Genomic DNA, 14,415 nt, shown 5'->3' with positions numbered 1-14,415 from the left:
CTCTAGTGAAAGTCACCATGACCTTCTTGGCTTCAGATAATGGAATTGTGTCTATACTCGTCCTAAAAAGAACTTAGTGCCCCGTTTGACACCATTGACAATTGACAATTGACACCATTGTTTAAATATCTCAGACTGATTCCAATTTGTTCATGTTAATGATGAATCTTCTTTATGAACAAACGTTAGCAATGGAGTTCCACAGGGCTCTGTAGTAGGACCAATACTTTTCAAGCTGCATATGTCACCTCTAGGCAACATTATTAGAAAACATTCATAAACTTCCACTGCTATGCAGATGATACCCAGGCAAAACTGAAATGAATGTATTTGGGCCTAAAAATACGTGAAATGTGCTGTCTAATATAGTTACTTTAAATGGCATAACATGGACCTGCAGTACTGCTGCAAGGAACCTTGGAGTTAACTTTGAGTTATATTTGTCCATTAACTCAGACATAAAACAAATCTCTAGAACAGCCTTATTCCAACCTGAGCCTGGTTCTGCTGGAGGTTTCTTCGGTTACAGGGAGTTTTTTCTTGTTACTGTTGATTTGTTGAGTTTTCTCTACATACTTGTATAGTCTTGACTTTATTATGTAGTGCCAGGAGAGTCACATACTTTCTAGTGAATTGGTGCCATATAAATTGAATTTAAGAAGTTTAATTTAATTGAATATAAAGTAAAAGCTAATCATCTCTATCTTTTGTTAAGTGGTTGTTATATTACATAAAGAAAAAATGTGAAACAAAATTTCCTACAACAAAGAACTATGTGCACATGTTTATTATCTTAAGATGTAGAGCTGAAGGCCCCAAATTAAAAAAGGAAAGTTGCGTTTTGGTTAAATTACTACTAGCAAGGTAAACATCTAAACAGTGGTCTCATATTCTCAACAGTGAATGTGAGGACTTGTATATATAAATGTAACAATTATAATAGGAGGAAAGTAGCTCCTTGTTGATGGAAAGTCACTACCCCTTTAATATTTGACCTATTGCCCCTTAGAAAATTATGATTTGATTTGAATTATGATTCTTTTTGTTACAAGATGAACTGTCAAAGGCAGCCTATGTAGCTTTTTACAAGAGAATCTAACATCCAACATGTGTCAAACACATGCATTTTAATTCATAATTTGCATGTCTAAAGGCATTAATTAAAATAATATTGCGTGGTTAGGCCTGCATAAAGTATAATATTACCTAAAGGCACAAAGTATGAAAAATACTTAACATAGCACAAGTACAACATAATATTCCAACAATACTCCACACTGATTCACACTCCCTACCAGTTGGTGGCGGCAGTGCACCAATTCGTTATTTGCCAACCGCCAATAAACACCAAGTAGAAGTAGTAGAAGAAGAAGAAGAACAAGAAGAAGAAAATACTAACTTTAGCTTCGATCCGGTTGTGTAATCGGTTGTAGAGGACGGTCGTTCGTGTGGTACGTAGTAAGTTTTATTTTAATATTTTTAATGTTTACCAAACACACAACCTACTTGATGTAAAGTGCTGGTACATGTTTGTGTAATTACAGGACAGAAATACACGAGAGCCGGAACTGCTAACCGATTAGCGTCAGCTAGCCGGCTAAGCTTGCGTCAGTCTCGCTAGCCTCAGTAAAGGACAAGGAGACCGGCCCCTCAACAAAATGTTGTCTCGCATGTTGTTTTCCCTCATCAACAACCTCCATGTCATCGAGAAGCTGGCGGAGTCTCGTCCGATCCGCAGGGCGGCTCAGATCACAGCCTACGCCATTACCAAGGCTCAGATAGCCGGTCGGGACGCCTCAGAGCGGGTCATGCGATCACAGACACTTCGGCAGGTGCGAGACGAAGCCAGCAAAGTCCCCGGTGACCTGGGAGAGATGGGGAGCCGCCTCAGGAAAGTCCGAGAGACATTTGTGAATGAAGTGAAGGAGGGATGGAAGGATGGCTCCAGACAGATCAAGAAATAAAGAGGACAGTGACTGGGGATCCAGGGACTGCAAGCTGATGACATCTAGGGTTTTGTAACTTCACCTGTAGATTAAACCACGAGTGAAGAAGAAACTGTAAATTGGACTAAACAGAGTCATTGGTCAACTGCAGTCATCACAAAGTAGTTTCATGTTGGACAATGACTATAGTTCACATTCAGCAAACACAGCAAACTGGAATGTCCTTCACAACTGTCACGGTATCACTAAAAGGCAGATCAGCTAATGGTGTCTCCCATGTCCCCTCACAGACTAAACCACCAATTATCCTGTAGAGCTGTTCACAATCTGTATCTGCATAAGTGTTGGTGAAAATCCTTTTTATCAAACGTGTGTGTCTGTGTGAGTGTATATATATTGAGAGAGGGAGAGAAATGTGGTATAGCTAGTAAGTGACGTCACAATTTTGCTCCCTGTATAAATAAAGATTATGATCCATAACACTGCACAGTGACTTATTTACCATTGACATGGCACGTTTGAGAACATTAAGCATATTTTCAAAATGTCTTAATGTTTTAAACTAAAAACGTTGCTATATAGAGTATTTTTAGGATGTCTTCAAATGTGTATGTTGTTCACAGTACACAGCTTCCCAGCTGTAACTCAAATGTCTCTTGCTTTCATAGGGAAATGCAATAGAGATTTACAACCTAATTTCAAGTGGATGTGGTTGGCACTAAAATGCATGCAAACCCGTACACAAGTGGAGATTATCATGCAAATATTTAGATAATTGTAAGAATTGGTTGCTCTTCTTTGTCTTAGATCCTCATGGTGCAGCGACTGACGGTGTCTGTAAGTCACTGCAGCATATTTAACATTAATAACAGAGTAACTACTACTTTAAGGGGCGAAAAAAAGAGCTTGCCACAGTGCATTTTGCAGCATATCTTTCATTTATTTGAATAGGAACAGAAAGTTGACAGCTTTATGTATTAATACTTATGCAGACGCACTGGCCTGGCAACTAAATATTAGTTACATGTTACATAATTTCACATAGAAATAAATCTCTTATCAGGCGGCAGAGACGTTTCTGACGGCATGAGTCAGTACATATACACTGATATGGCATCTGAACTTCATATAAAAATAAATCTCTCAACATAGAAACATACATAATCAAAAACAATTACAAATACAGGAATCAGCATCAAGGAGTAGGAAGCACATCCGATGTGATAACTTTGACTTATAAAAAGACATTTCTGAAATTAGTTGCTTGGGTTATGAGAGCATTTTGTTTAATGCTGTGTAGTAATGTGTCATCTTTGAAAGTTTTTATGTTTTGCTGTACTGTTCTTCATAGCCTCGTCTTCTATTTAACCCCCCCCCCCCCCCCCCATAAAAAAGACTAATTTATGCTCCAACCCAAACCAAATGATGTTTTCTACATGTTTCCTATAGCTTTCATGAATACAGAGCAAGTGGCTGCAGAGCAGAACAACAGTCTGATTGTTTTATTCACAGGAACCTTATTGCAAACAGGGTAGAGACCCTGAGGTCAGATATAGGGGGTGAGTATTAATACAATCTTAAAGATACCAGCGCATGAAGCTTTAAAGGTTAAAATCTGTGGTTCTTTGTTTTTTGAATGGCCTTTACATTGAATTTATCTGAGGGTCTAACACTTTGCTGAAACTACGAAATCTGCATATTCAAGCGAGCTGCATGTCTAAACACAACAATATATGAGTGAGACAATATTGTTTTTGTAACTTGTGATTAGAAAAAGTGGAATTGAATCATTATCACTGGTTAATGTGAAGTTAAGAAATAGATTTTCTGTTTTGTATGAGAGAAAGCGTTGGAGAGAGGGACACTATCCACTAAAGCAATGTAACAGGTGGCAGCATACACACTGATATGGCAGCTCACCTTCAGTAAACAACATGGCAGCAGCAGCTTCTCTCATCATGTCTGACTCATTTCCTTTGGCAACCACGGGTCAGGTCATTAGCAGCATGATTTAAATACAAAACCTGACATCCTTTTATATATTAAAATGTCATGCAGTCAGGAAGAAATTAAGACATTGGTTCAAGGACGGGAGGAGGAGGTCTCACTAGAAGCAGGGCTAAACTGGACTCCTACACTTATTAGAAAATAATCTAGATTCATGTGGAAACTGGTGAAAAGTAAAGAAAATGGGACAGAGTGACACAGGGAGAGAGTATATAAAGATACAGGAGGTGCACTATGAATTAAAATGAAAAAAATGAGGGGTGAAAGAATGAGAGAAGAGGCTGGATGGTTGTGTCATTGTGTCTTTACATCCAGGGGTTGGTGAGTATGAAGCTCAGCAGGGCCATCAGCAGCAGCCACACAGAGGACGTCGCTGAAAGAGGGAAAGAATCAGGGATAAATTAGAGAGGCAGCACACAAGAAGACACAAACAGCAGAGTGCTCTGGGTGCTGGAAAGCGCCTTTATTCCTGGATCCATTCCTCTTCAATCTGTCCGTCAGTTTCTTCAGCAGTGCATTGAAAATTAGCACGGATGAGCCTAAAGGGGGCTGCTGCCTGGATTTTGAGGAAACAAGGAGTCTCATCACGGTGTGCCATCTTTTTTTTTTTTTACCTTCACACTTGTTGAACAGAGGGGGCGCTTTAGTCACACGTCACAACAAAGCACCAGAACAGTTACCGACTGTATTGTACCACACAGTCAAACTCATGTCCTCGTCTGTTTGAGGGTTACATATATTGGTACGTATGCAGAGTTCGTGCATGGTCTTACTTGAGCTCGATGAATTGCATTCCATGTCAACCAGAGACTCCATGTAGCCCTGCCCCAGCCACTCTTCGTAGGTCTTTCTGTCACCAACACCCATGAGGCGAATGGTGGAGTCTTTGAAGATCAGATCTGTGCCACTGTAGCTCTGCGAGTCAAACATCCTGAAACCAGAACCTGTATCGCTGCCAAAATATGTCTAATGGGGGAAAAGACAGAGTAATAAAAAACAGCCACATTGATTTACTCCATTCCAGTAGCTCATTCATTTCTCTTCATCTCACTGCAGCATAAAAATAGACTTTTAGAGACATGAGACTTTTCTGGGGGAAAGAAACTTACCTGATGTCTTACTATAAATTGTTAAAAGACAATTGTCCCACTCTACCAGCCAACTAAAATGTTTTCATATCAACCACAGTAACTAATTAAATGTAACATTTACTTACACACATACAAATTTCAATTTCAAAAACTGTTTTTTTGCCGACCGTTATTTCTCAGACGTCGAAGCCGCGTCGAAAGAAAGTAGTTGCACTACTTTCTCACGGTAACATAAATGTGACTCTGCACTTTGTTGGCTTGACTCACCCCCTCACAAATGCATTACATACAGTGTGACCATTCTTACCTGTGCACGGTCCAGGAGTCCGTAGACAGTGTGGATGTTGGTGTCCGGACGCACCATTACAGCGTGGGAAGGGACTCGGGCCAGATTACAGTGTCTGTACTGTGTGACCTCGGCTTTGCTGCCATGAGAACACAGCAGCTGGAAGTCTGTAGAGAGGAGATCTGCTGCCCATGGCTCACCAGAGTTCCCTGAATGAGCACAAGGGGAGGCGGTTACTTACGTATGTTCATGTAAAAGGATAACGTGCACTGTCACGGTGAGCTCACCATCTGTGTTTTGGAAGACAGTAGAATGTTTGACAAAAGCCACATCCCCGTCTCCCTTCGCCAGACACCTAAGAACACACATAGATGGACACGTGTGATGTGTAGCATAGATTCAAGTACGTCTTAAGCTGGAGGGAGCAGAGCTCTACAGTTTCACCTGCTTCCACAGTCAAAAGTCCAATTCATTGACACGACAAAGTGCCTCACGTGATAATTGGATCCCTTTCACGTTTGATCATCTGTACAAAAGATGCGCAGCCATGCTAGAAAATATCCAGTTTTTGAATGAAAGGTACACAACGTCTTCAGATGAGAAATTAATTACAGCTCCTTATGTGCATTACAGCATGAGACATTATTACATAAACTACTGAGGAGAAGGTAGAAAAGCAAAAATCACTTTACTTTTCTGTGGTAATTTGAAATCAGATGAGCAATTTTTAAGTTGTGGGTTTTTTTTTTTCAAAGTAAATAACAGTCTTTGTCATTTCTACGGCTGTGATTTGCACCTTTGCACAGGTCCATCATGAAACTGATGAAAAATAAAAGATTAATCAGAAAGAAAACTGAAATAATTACAACAGGTGCTATCACCAAAAGAAAACTTTGAAACTGGAATAGAGAAGGGTATCCATGGTACCACATACTGTTTTTGTAGAAAACAAATTAAAATAATTAGAACTGCTGGCCATAAAATAAACCTATAGACTTGTAATGGTGTCCAGGAGATTTGTTCGAGGAGGGTTTAGGATCTTCGAGTGCTTTTACCTAAAGGCCCCGTCGTATCCATCATAAAGGTCTTTTCCCTTCTCGCACTTGTTCTGCCCCGAGCTGTCGCCCACACAAAGACCACACAGGTTGCCGGGGAAACCTGGCTGGTTGGCACCTGGTACACAGCTCTGCTTGAAGAACTCTCCCACCGCTGAGCATTATGGGAAAGACAGGAAACCAAAAGTCAAAGACCGAAAGACTGGGAAGCGAATCCAGACCAACCAACCAAATATGTTTGATAATCTGTTCTACCTGAAGTACAAGTAATACTTTAATGCAGCGCTGCTGTGATATACAGTATGTACCTGTATGTACAGTATATTTCTTTTGTATTACTGCAAATTGGTTGAAATTATATGCAACATTAATGCTTCAGCGCATTGAACCTTCAGATATTTTCAGACCGGTTTTCAGTTTGGGACAACAGTAAAGTTGAAAAACCAGGGAAACAACGAGCTGCTTAAACAAATTTTTACAGACACTTAACCAGCAATTGTACATTAATGATCAAATAAATAATTTCTCGAACAAAAACATCTCAGGGTCTTAAATCTAGTAAATGTCTGGCTATCTCTGTTTGTGAGTAATGGTCTGGCATTGTCGAGGTTCTATTTTGAGAAATTGGAGTAATTTTTCACATTTGTTTTGCTTGTTTATTAACTCAATCATTTAGGCAAAAAGTAACCAGCAGACAAATCAATAAAGAAAAGAAAAACTAGAAAACAAAATATTCAAATTGAATTAGAATTTTTCACCCTCTTCCACACACTTGTGCCACTCACAGCTCTGCTACACTCGCTAACACTCACACACACACTGACCTCGGGGTATCTGACAGTGCTGAGGGGTGATCAGGCCTCTCTCCATCAGTGATGCTACGGGGACGTTCCAGCCAGCCGTGCGGCCGTATCCGGTGTGACAGGAGCGACGGCCACGCAGGTCGTCAAGGTTACGGATGTCAAGGCTACTCGTTTTCACCACAGCAACAGCATAGTATGTGGAGCCGTCACGGTCCCCTGAAGAGGAAAAGAAAAAACCCTTTTGAACCTGGATGTGTTGGATTGCTGGGTGTGATTGTTGTGTCTCTGATTCTACCTGTGTAGCTTTCGCCGGTAGCGGGAACCAAGCCGTAATCTTTGCCTGCTGTGTAGATGTAACCTCCATCAAGAGTGATGGCATCTGCCTCATTGTTCTACACAAACAGAAAACAGAAGAGCAGAGCACATAGAGAAGCATGATAGATTCAATACTCAAGTAGGTGAATATTAGCTGATAGTAGTAAGTATAAATAAACAGAATGACAAAATTTCCATTTTGTAAGTCATGTTATACAGAAATTAAGCCAAGTTCAAGTCTTAACTCATGTGTTTTGACTCCTAAACCAGTCAGTATGTGTTCTTCACCTAAGTTATTATCATTTAAACTGTATGAATAGAGTAACACTTAGTAAAGTACATATTTTTCAGTCACTGCGAGCAACGTGGCTACATGGATGCAAGTGACGGTCTGATGGTTGGTCCACCAGATAGTTCCAGACTTTAGACCTTTAGATCGGCATCCCTCATACCCAGAGGCTGAATCCTAGCGAGGGTGGTGAGACCCTGATTCTTCCCCTGGTGCCATGAGCAGGAGGACTTCTGTTTCTCCCACTTGACATCAATGTTCCACAGAATATTGTTAAAAATGTTGGTACCTAAACTAAATGCCAATTGAAAACCAAATCAAATCAGGCTCAACTGCACAAATTAGCATGTTAATAAGCTAAGTGAAGGTTATCCATCCATCCTTGTTCAGAGTCTGGAGCCTATCCCAGATGTCATTGGGTGAGAGGCAAGGTACACCTGGAGGGGTCTCCAGTCTGTCTCCAGGTGAGAGACACACAGACCTATGGGTAGTTTAGAGTGACGAGTTGACCTAATGTGCATGTTTTTAGAGTGTGGGAGGAAACTCAAACAAAAAGGATTCGAACCAGCGACAAAGTGCCTCTGTGCCCAAGTACAGCCCCAAATCAAATGTACAGTATGTTCAATTAAAAAGAAAATTATGACAATAAAACAAGTAAAATACAGTAATCACAATTATTAGCAATGTCTGAAATGAATATTCCATGTTTCTGTTTTTTTATCTGAATGTGAAAATACAAAGCTGCTACAAAAATATCTTTTACCGTCTGTCTGCTGGACAAAATGCACTGAAAAATGTTTCTTTACTGTTCGAACACGATGGACGCCATTTAAATTTTGTTTTGTTTAACTCTCGAATAGAAAGATCAGTACCAGCCTAAAAATTCAGTGCCCATCACACAGCCGTTCTGTAAGGAGTAAGTGAAAAACACTTCTTACCTTGATTTTTGTCAAGCAGTCAGTCACAGAGGCCCCATAGACACACTTGATATCCGGAGTCAAAGCTTTACTTTGAAAGGCCACAGCCATGTCAGCACACTTCTGCTGCTCACCGCCGGACAACACGCACCACCGCAAGACACCTGGGACATTAATAAACCAACAGATGGGCAGGAAGGAAGAAGATGAGACAGATATAGGCAGAGACAGTTAAATAGCCCTGTTAAATGAACAGGATTAAAATGGAAATGAGTAAATAAGGAAATTTCATACAAAAAATTTCCAGAAATGCAAGAGTGCCATCTTTCCCAATGAGTGGGACAAAGTCCAGGCCGTGAACAGGATGAGCAGTTAAGATAGCGGATGGATGGATTCTAATGTAGTAATATAGTTTTCAGCATGAATTACCTTCTGCTTTACAGTCCATGGCTCTGAGAGCATTGTAATAGAAGGGACCCATCCACTTCTTTGGGTCGTCTGACTCCACACCCAGGAACATGATGGACGACTCAGAGAAGAGGACATTTCCTCCTCCATAAGCCGCAGATGAAAAAATGTTGAAGGACGACTTTTCCTGCAGAGAGAGATTTCAGACTTTAAGACTTTAAGAAAGCAGTGTATTTTAAACCACTGCATGTCAGCACATGCAGTGGTTAAAACCCATAATGATACATCAGCATTTGTTGGTTCATAATATTTTTATACAAAAGCATGTTAATATATCCAAACCAATAGGTGGTATTAATGGTTTTTTTTCCTTTACATCCACACTTTATGTTAAACTTTGCATAAAAAATTTTAAATGAACATTTTAGATTCTGTGATGGCTGTGAGCTCTGTGGACGTACCAACCCCTCCGTCAGCATGTTAAACACCACGGAGGGAGTGATGTGATTGCCGACCACAACGCCACGTAATGGGACACGGACAAGATGGCACCTTTTCCACTGAGAGACAGGAGCTCTGGTGCCGTCACGGCACAGCAGCTCATAGTTGGATGACAGCAGGTTTTGTGCCCACGCCGGGCCACGACCTGGTGAAAAAGGAACTGTGAGCTGACAGATATGCAGATCAGCCAACTAGTGTCAACTCATTAATTAACTGAGGCGTTACCGTTAGTGTTTTCCTCAACAGTTGTGTGTTTGATGAACGCCACGTCTCCTGTGTCTTCAACCAAACACCTGGAGAAAGGGGGGAAAATAATATTAGAAAATGAGAATTAAAGGTTTGCTCTGCTCCCAGAAGGACAGACAGTAAAGAAACTATCCCAAAGAGGCACAAAACAACTAAAAACAGACACAAATGGATGAAAAAAAACCCCCAAAATGTCCAGAAAGAGACACCAAACTATAAAAAACCAAACGCAAAACAACCAAATATGCAACAAAATTGAAAGAAAACCATTAAAAAGAGGCAAAAAAACACACAAAATGACCTTTTCCTCCTTATCCATCTCTGCCTGCTCAGAGTAGCGCAAAGAGGGGAATCAACCTACCTGAAAGCTCCTTCATAGCTGAAGTATCGCTCCTGGGTGCTCAGCTCACATTTGTGTTGCCCCGCGTTGTCGCCTTTGCACAGCTGACACAGAGATGCAGGGTCACCAGCTTGGTTTGCTCCAGGGATACAGCTGGCATTGAAGAAATTCGCCACACCTATATCACAAGCACACACACACACACACACACACACACCTCTGCAGCTTTCTGAATGTAGCGTTTACGTACTCGTGGTTATGTAGCGTATATATTTCTTACCCTGTGGGATGTTGCAGCCCATCACAGACATGTAGCCCTGGTCTATGAGGTATCCTAGCGGCATATTCCAGCCTGCTGTTCGTCCTTTCCCAGTGTGGCAGCTCTTCTTTCCTGCAAGGTTGTTGATATTGATGCCAGAATTCACTTTCTTCACTACAGCAACTGCATAGTAGGAGGCACCAGTACCTGAGGCGACAACAGCACAGCTGTTAACACATATATGACACTGGAACAGACATTTTGACTCTGCACCCTTATTATCAGGTAATAGGTTTAAGATTGAGGTCAAAGTACAGACTATGAGTATTCTCCCACGTACTAAGGCTAACAGGTGTGCGGTGAAGTAACTAAGAACATGCACAAATGTGCAACAAGATTGTTAACTCATGCAAGCAACGTGTCAATGTGAGTGGAGCAAAATCACCAAGCAGCAAAACAGCAGTAACTGCCTGATTAACGTCGGCCTTTACGACAGGAAGTGATACAGTCCACACAGAGAACATCCGTGCCAGGTGTGACATGATGTTATTTATCAAAGGCCAGGAGTTAGTAGATCATAAATGGGAAAAGTGTCAGACACAAGTTTCTATATGCTTTTTACTCTAATCAGATGGTTTGGTCGTAACCAGATTTTATTCATTTCTGACCTAGAAGTAGTCAAATGTCAAATACTCATGGGGGGGGGCGTCACTCCTTCACATTTAATCCCTCTCCTGCACAAAATAAATTCCCAAGACATAATTCCTGTGCAATTGCTGTTAATTCTTACGGTCAGCTTGTGATTCACTGGCGGCCATCTTGAAGGAAGCGCTTTTCCCCAGGTTGTAGATGTCAGCGGCGAACATAGACAAGGCATCGGCTTCTCGTCTCTGCGGGTCAGTAGAGAAAAGACGACTGTGAGTTCGCGTGAGTAGTGCGTTCGGCCATGTGCTTGTTTAATGCAATTTAAAAACACATCACAAAACATCAGATCAATCTATTAAGATGAAACAGCCTCAGCCATGTGTTGTTGATTTTTTGTTCCACCATATTTGTTAGGGGCATGTTTTGCCTTTATTTTATTCGTTCCTCTGAAATAGAGAAGACATGAGAGATGGGGCACGACGTGCAACTGGTCCCTAGGTGGATGCAGCTCCCAGGACACTGCCGCCATGTGAACGGTCGGTGTCCATGCTGACCCCCATACACGACAACATTAAAACCACCTGATCCTTGTATATTCTACAGAGTGAAACGTAAGGCACTTGCTTTTCACTCAGCTTCAGTTCACTCGGATGCCCTGTTGACAGGATGCCCAGTTTGCCCTGTGCTCTGTACTCTGATAAGTGATAAACGTGTTATCTGATGTCTGATAGTGTGTTCGGTGACTTGACTGTTTTATTAGCTTTTGACATCCTCTGCTGACTGATACATGCGAATATGTACACGCAAGAGTTATTCAATTATTCAAACCTATTGAGGTCATTCATGTGGATGTTTTCAAATAAAATTCCTATGGTTCAAATCGGACCTCGAGTTTTTCAACGCAGCCTCCAGTTGTCAAGCCTTTGACACAGCCGAGGGACGGACGGATGGACACATCAGCGAAAGCCTGCGACATGGCCTGGCACTTTCTCTGCTCCTCATCTGAGATGGTGCACCATCTGATGCTCTTCTGGCCAGCAACTGAGGAGAGAAGCACGAAGTAAATCATGAAAACATTCTGTAATCTCAACTCTATTCAAAAGCTTTGGCTGTTATGGATCTTTTTAGCTATTTGCTGCACTTTCCAACCTTTGAGCTGGGCCTCAAGAGGAATCTTACATCTGTTCAGTTTTTATGCATTTTACTTAAAAGAAATGTGTAGTTTAACATGACTACACCCTTGGGAATAAAGAATAATATGTCAAATAAATCCTTACTTTTTTTTGATACACACTTTATTTTGTGCACAGTACCAACTCTTTTAATGTCTTCCTTCCTTGTCCACTGGGTTTATGTTTTTTGTAATTTTACACTATCTTGCTGCTGTCTTGTGCAATTTTACAGTACATTCCCGTGAATAAAAAGCAGTTCTTACCAGTATTTAGTACTAGTAGTAGAGTCCCCACTATTCTCCACATGGCCATGGCCTCGTGCTCTCTTCCTCGCTCCGCTGGGTGGAATCTCCTCCTTTTCCCTCTCCTCTACTTTATATAATGGCTCCTAAGTCAAAGTCCAACTTGTGTTTCAGAGTCCTCGTGTCTCCAGTTCAGAGGCTCAATTATGCACCTATAAATTACTATACCGAAATCACAAGACTCTCAGCTGCAGCGCTTGAGGCTCATTGTAGAATTCATGGAGTGTGCGTCTCTGGTCTACCTGGTCTGGCACGCCCCTGCTAACACTACATGGCTGCAGGCCAAGCCTCAGACAGAGGGGTCTTTTACAGTCAGAACCCCACCTCTGCTTTCCTCTCCCTCCTCTGCTCCACTAGTGTGGTGCTTTTCCACTGATGGGAAAATGGAAAGACGGGGATTCAGGCCAAAACTGTGGGACTGTTGGTGGCTGAGTCACAGTGTTGGCTGCTGAGGAAAAAAAACAGAGACACGAAGTCTGTTTACCTGCTTTCCTCACTAACTTTGGCCTTGTGTCTCACTCTCAGAGGAGGCTCTATACAATAAGGAGGTTGATGAAAGCAGATATTTCCAGTTCTCACTTCTACCACATTGTACCAAAAAGTTAAATAAAAAACTCAGCTGAAATGAAATGATGTACTCTGTGCTGCTGATAGGTAAAAAGTATCCCGTCACACAAATCTGCAAACTAAGACACATTGGCCAAATAAAAGTTACAGGATATGAGGATAATTCTGGTCGTAAAATATTTCCACGAACAACAGAGGGGAAGACATCCATGTCATAAAACATGTTATTGCTCCGGACGTCCCTTCATTTTCTGCATCACACACTGCACATCAACAACAAATATTGCTGAACATGGTTGTTTTAATTAGATTTGATTCAGATTTGGTTTCATGTACTTGTTAGCTCCAACATAAACACATACCTTTGAAAAAATGTGGTTAAAGCAGCATTTATATATATTTACTGGAGAAACTGTTCTTGTGTCTCCTTTGCCACAAAGACTAAAAGAGCTTTAAAACGGGTTTATAATAATTATGAATGCAACAACAGAGCTAATATCTCCAGTTTATAAAGCTGAAAACTGCTTTGTTCCACCAGGAGCAATGCAGTGGTTTCAGCAGTCAGGTTTGTGCGGCACAAGTCATAATGTGACAGAGTGAGGATGACGTGGAGGTGACAGCCACACCGAGGTGTGAGGACGGTGCTGTTTACCCTTCTCCAGCTTGTTACTTACATCAGATGACCTGAGAATCTGCTGTCCAACCCAACTTCCTTTAAAACTGTGCATGGAATTGTTGAAACAGCTGAATTGCCTTCAGCACTTTTCTTTACTTTAACAACCGGTTCTGTGTGCAGCCAGTCACTGGACAGGAGAGTTTTACAGATCGTTAAACTGCATTTGTACATTATGCATTTGTTCTATAATTTCACTTTGACAGTAGTTTACTGAAGGATATTTTACGACTAACTAGCAGGTTATGGCTACGTGAACCCAAGGACCGGATGAACTCAAGGAACATGGTAATGTGAACTTTGGACCTGATGTTGTGACACTTGATGATTAGTGACCTCAGACACGCTGTGCTTTGTTGACTAAACTTTTTCAAATTAAGCTCAAGAATTCCCTTAAATTGCTGCTTGTTTTTACATTTATTCTAAATTGTTAGGCTAAGGTTATTTTACAAATCCACAATTTCTGAATATTTTCTCAATGTCTAAAGGTTCATGGTACAGTTTAGAAAGCATAAACTGATGATTAATAAATATTTAGTCATGTTCAAATGAGGTACAAATTAAAAAGCTGTTTTGCAGGAAACCTCCCGTCT

General features: G+C 41.1%; 2 protein-coding genes across 3 annotated transcripts; one reads left to right on the top strand and one right to left on the bottom strand.

Annotated features, from left to right (window-relative positions):
* The first annotated feature begins 1,315 nt into the window (after nucleotides 1-1,315).
* On the top strand, nucleotides 1,316-2,426 carry ncbp2as2 (NCBP2 antisense 2 (head to head)). 2 transcript variants are annotated; one of them, XM_067514010.1, is made up of 2 exons: nucleotides 1,316-1,451; nucleotides 1,545-2,426. In XM_067514010.1, the coding sequence occupies exon 2, from the start codon at nucleotides 1,659-1,661 to the stop codon at nucleotides 1,962-1,964; it is 306 nt and encodes a 101-aa protein (XP_067370111.1). In that variant the 5' UTR covers nucleotides 1,316-1,451; nucleotides 1,545-1,658; the 3' UTR covers nucleotides 1,965-2,426. The 2 variants fall into 2 exon arrangements, with proteins under 2 accessions (XP_067370111.1, XP_067370112.1); XM_067514011.1 differs by having other exon boundaries at nucleotides 1,343-1,458.
* A 439-nt stretch (nucleotides 2,427-2,865) lies between these two features.
* On the bottom strand, nucleotides 2,866-12,943 carry meltf (melanotransferrin). Its single transcript, XM_067514006.1, has 16 exons — nucleotides 12,544-12,943; nucleotides 11,995-12,149; nucleotides 11,254-11,353; nucleotides 10,485-10,670; nucleotides 10,226-10,382; nucleotides 9,844-9,911; nucleotides 9,579-9,763; nucleotides 9,139-9,304; nucleotides 8,731-8,873; nucleotides 7,484-7,580; nucleotides 7,210-7,404; nucleotides 6,386-6,539; nucleotides 5,618-5,685; nucleotides 5,352-5,539; nucleotides 4,727-4,919; nucleotides 2,866-4,326 (listed from the first exon to the last, which is right to left on the bottom strand). The coding sequence occupies exons 1-16, from the start codon at nucleotides 12,590-12,592 to the stop codon at nucleotides 4,259-4,261; spliced, it is 2,172 nt and encodes a 723-aa protein (XP_067370107.1). The 5' UTR covers nucleotides 12,593-12,943; the 3' UTR covers nucleotides 2,866-4,258.
* Nucleotides 12,944-14,415: the final 1,472 nt, after the last annotated feature.

This window comes from Channa argus, chromosome 8 (genome assembly GCF_033026475.1).
Source record: "Channa argus isolate prfri chromosome 8, Channa argus male v1.0, whole genome shotgun sequence".
Taxonomy (NCBI): Eukaryota; Metazoa; Chordata; class Actinopteri; order Anabantiformes; family Channidae; genus Channa; species Channa argus.
This window is presented reverse-complemented; position numbering and strand designations above follow the sequence as displayed.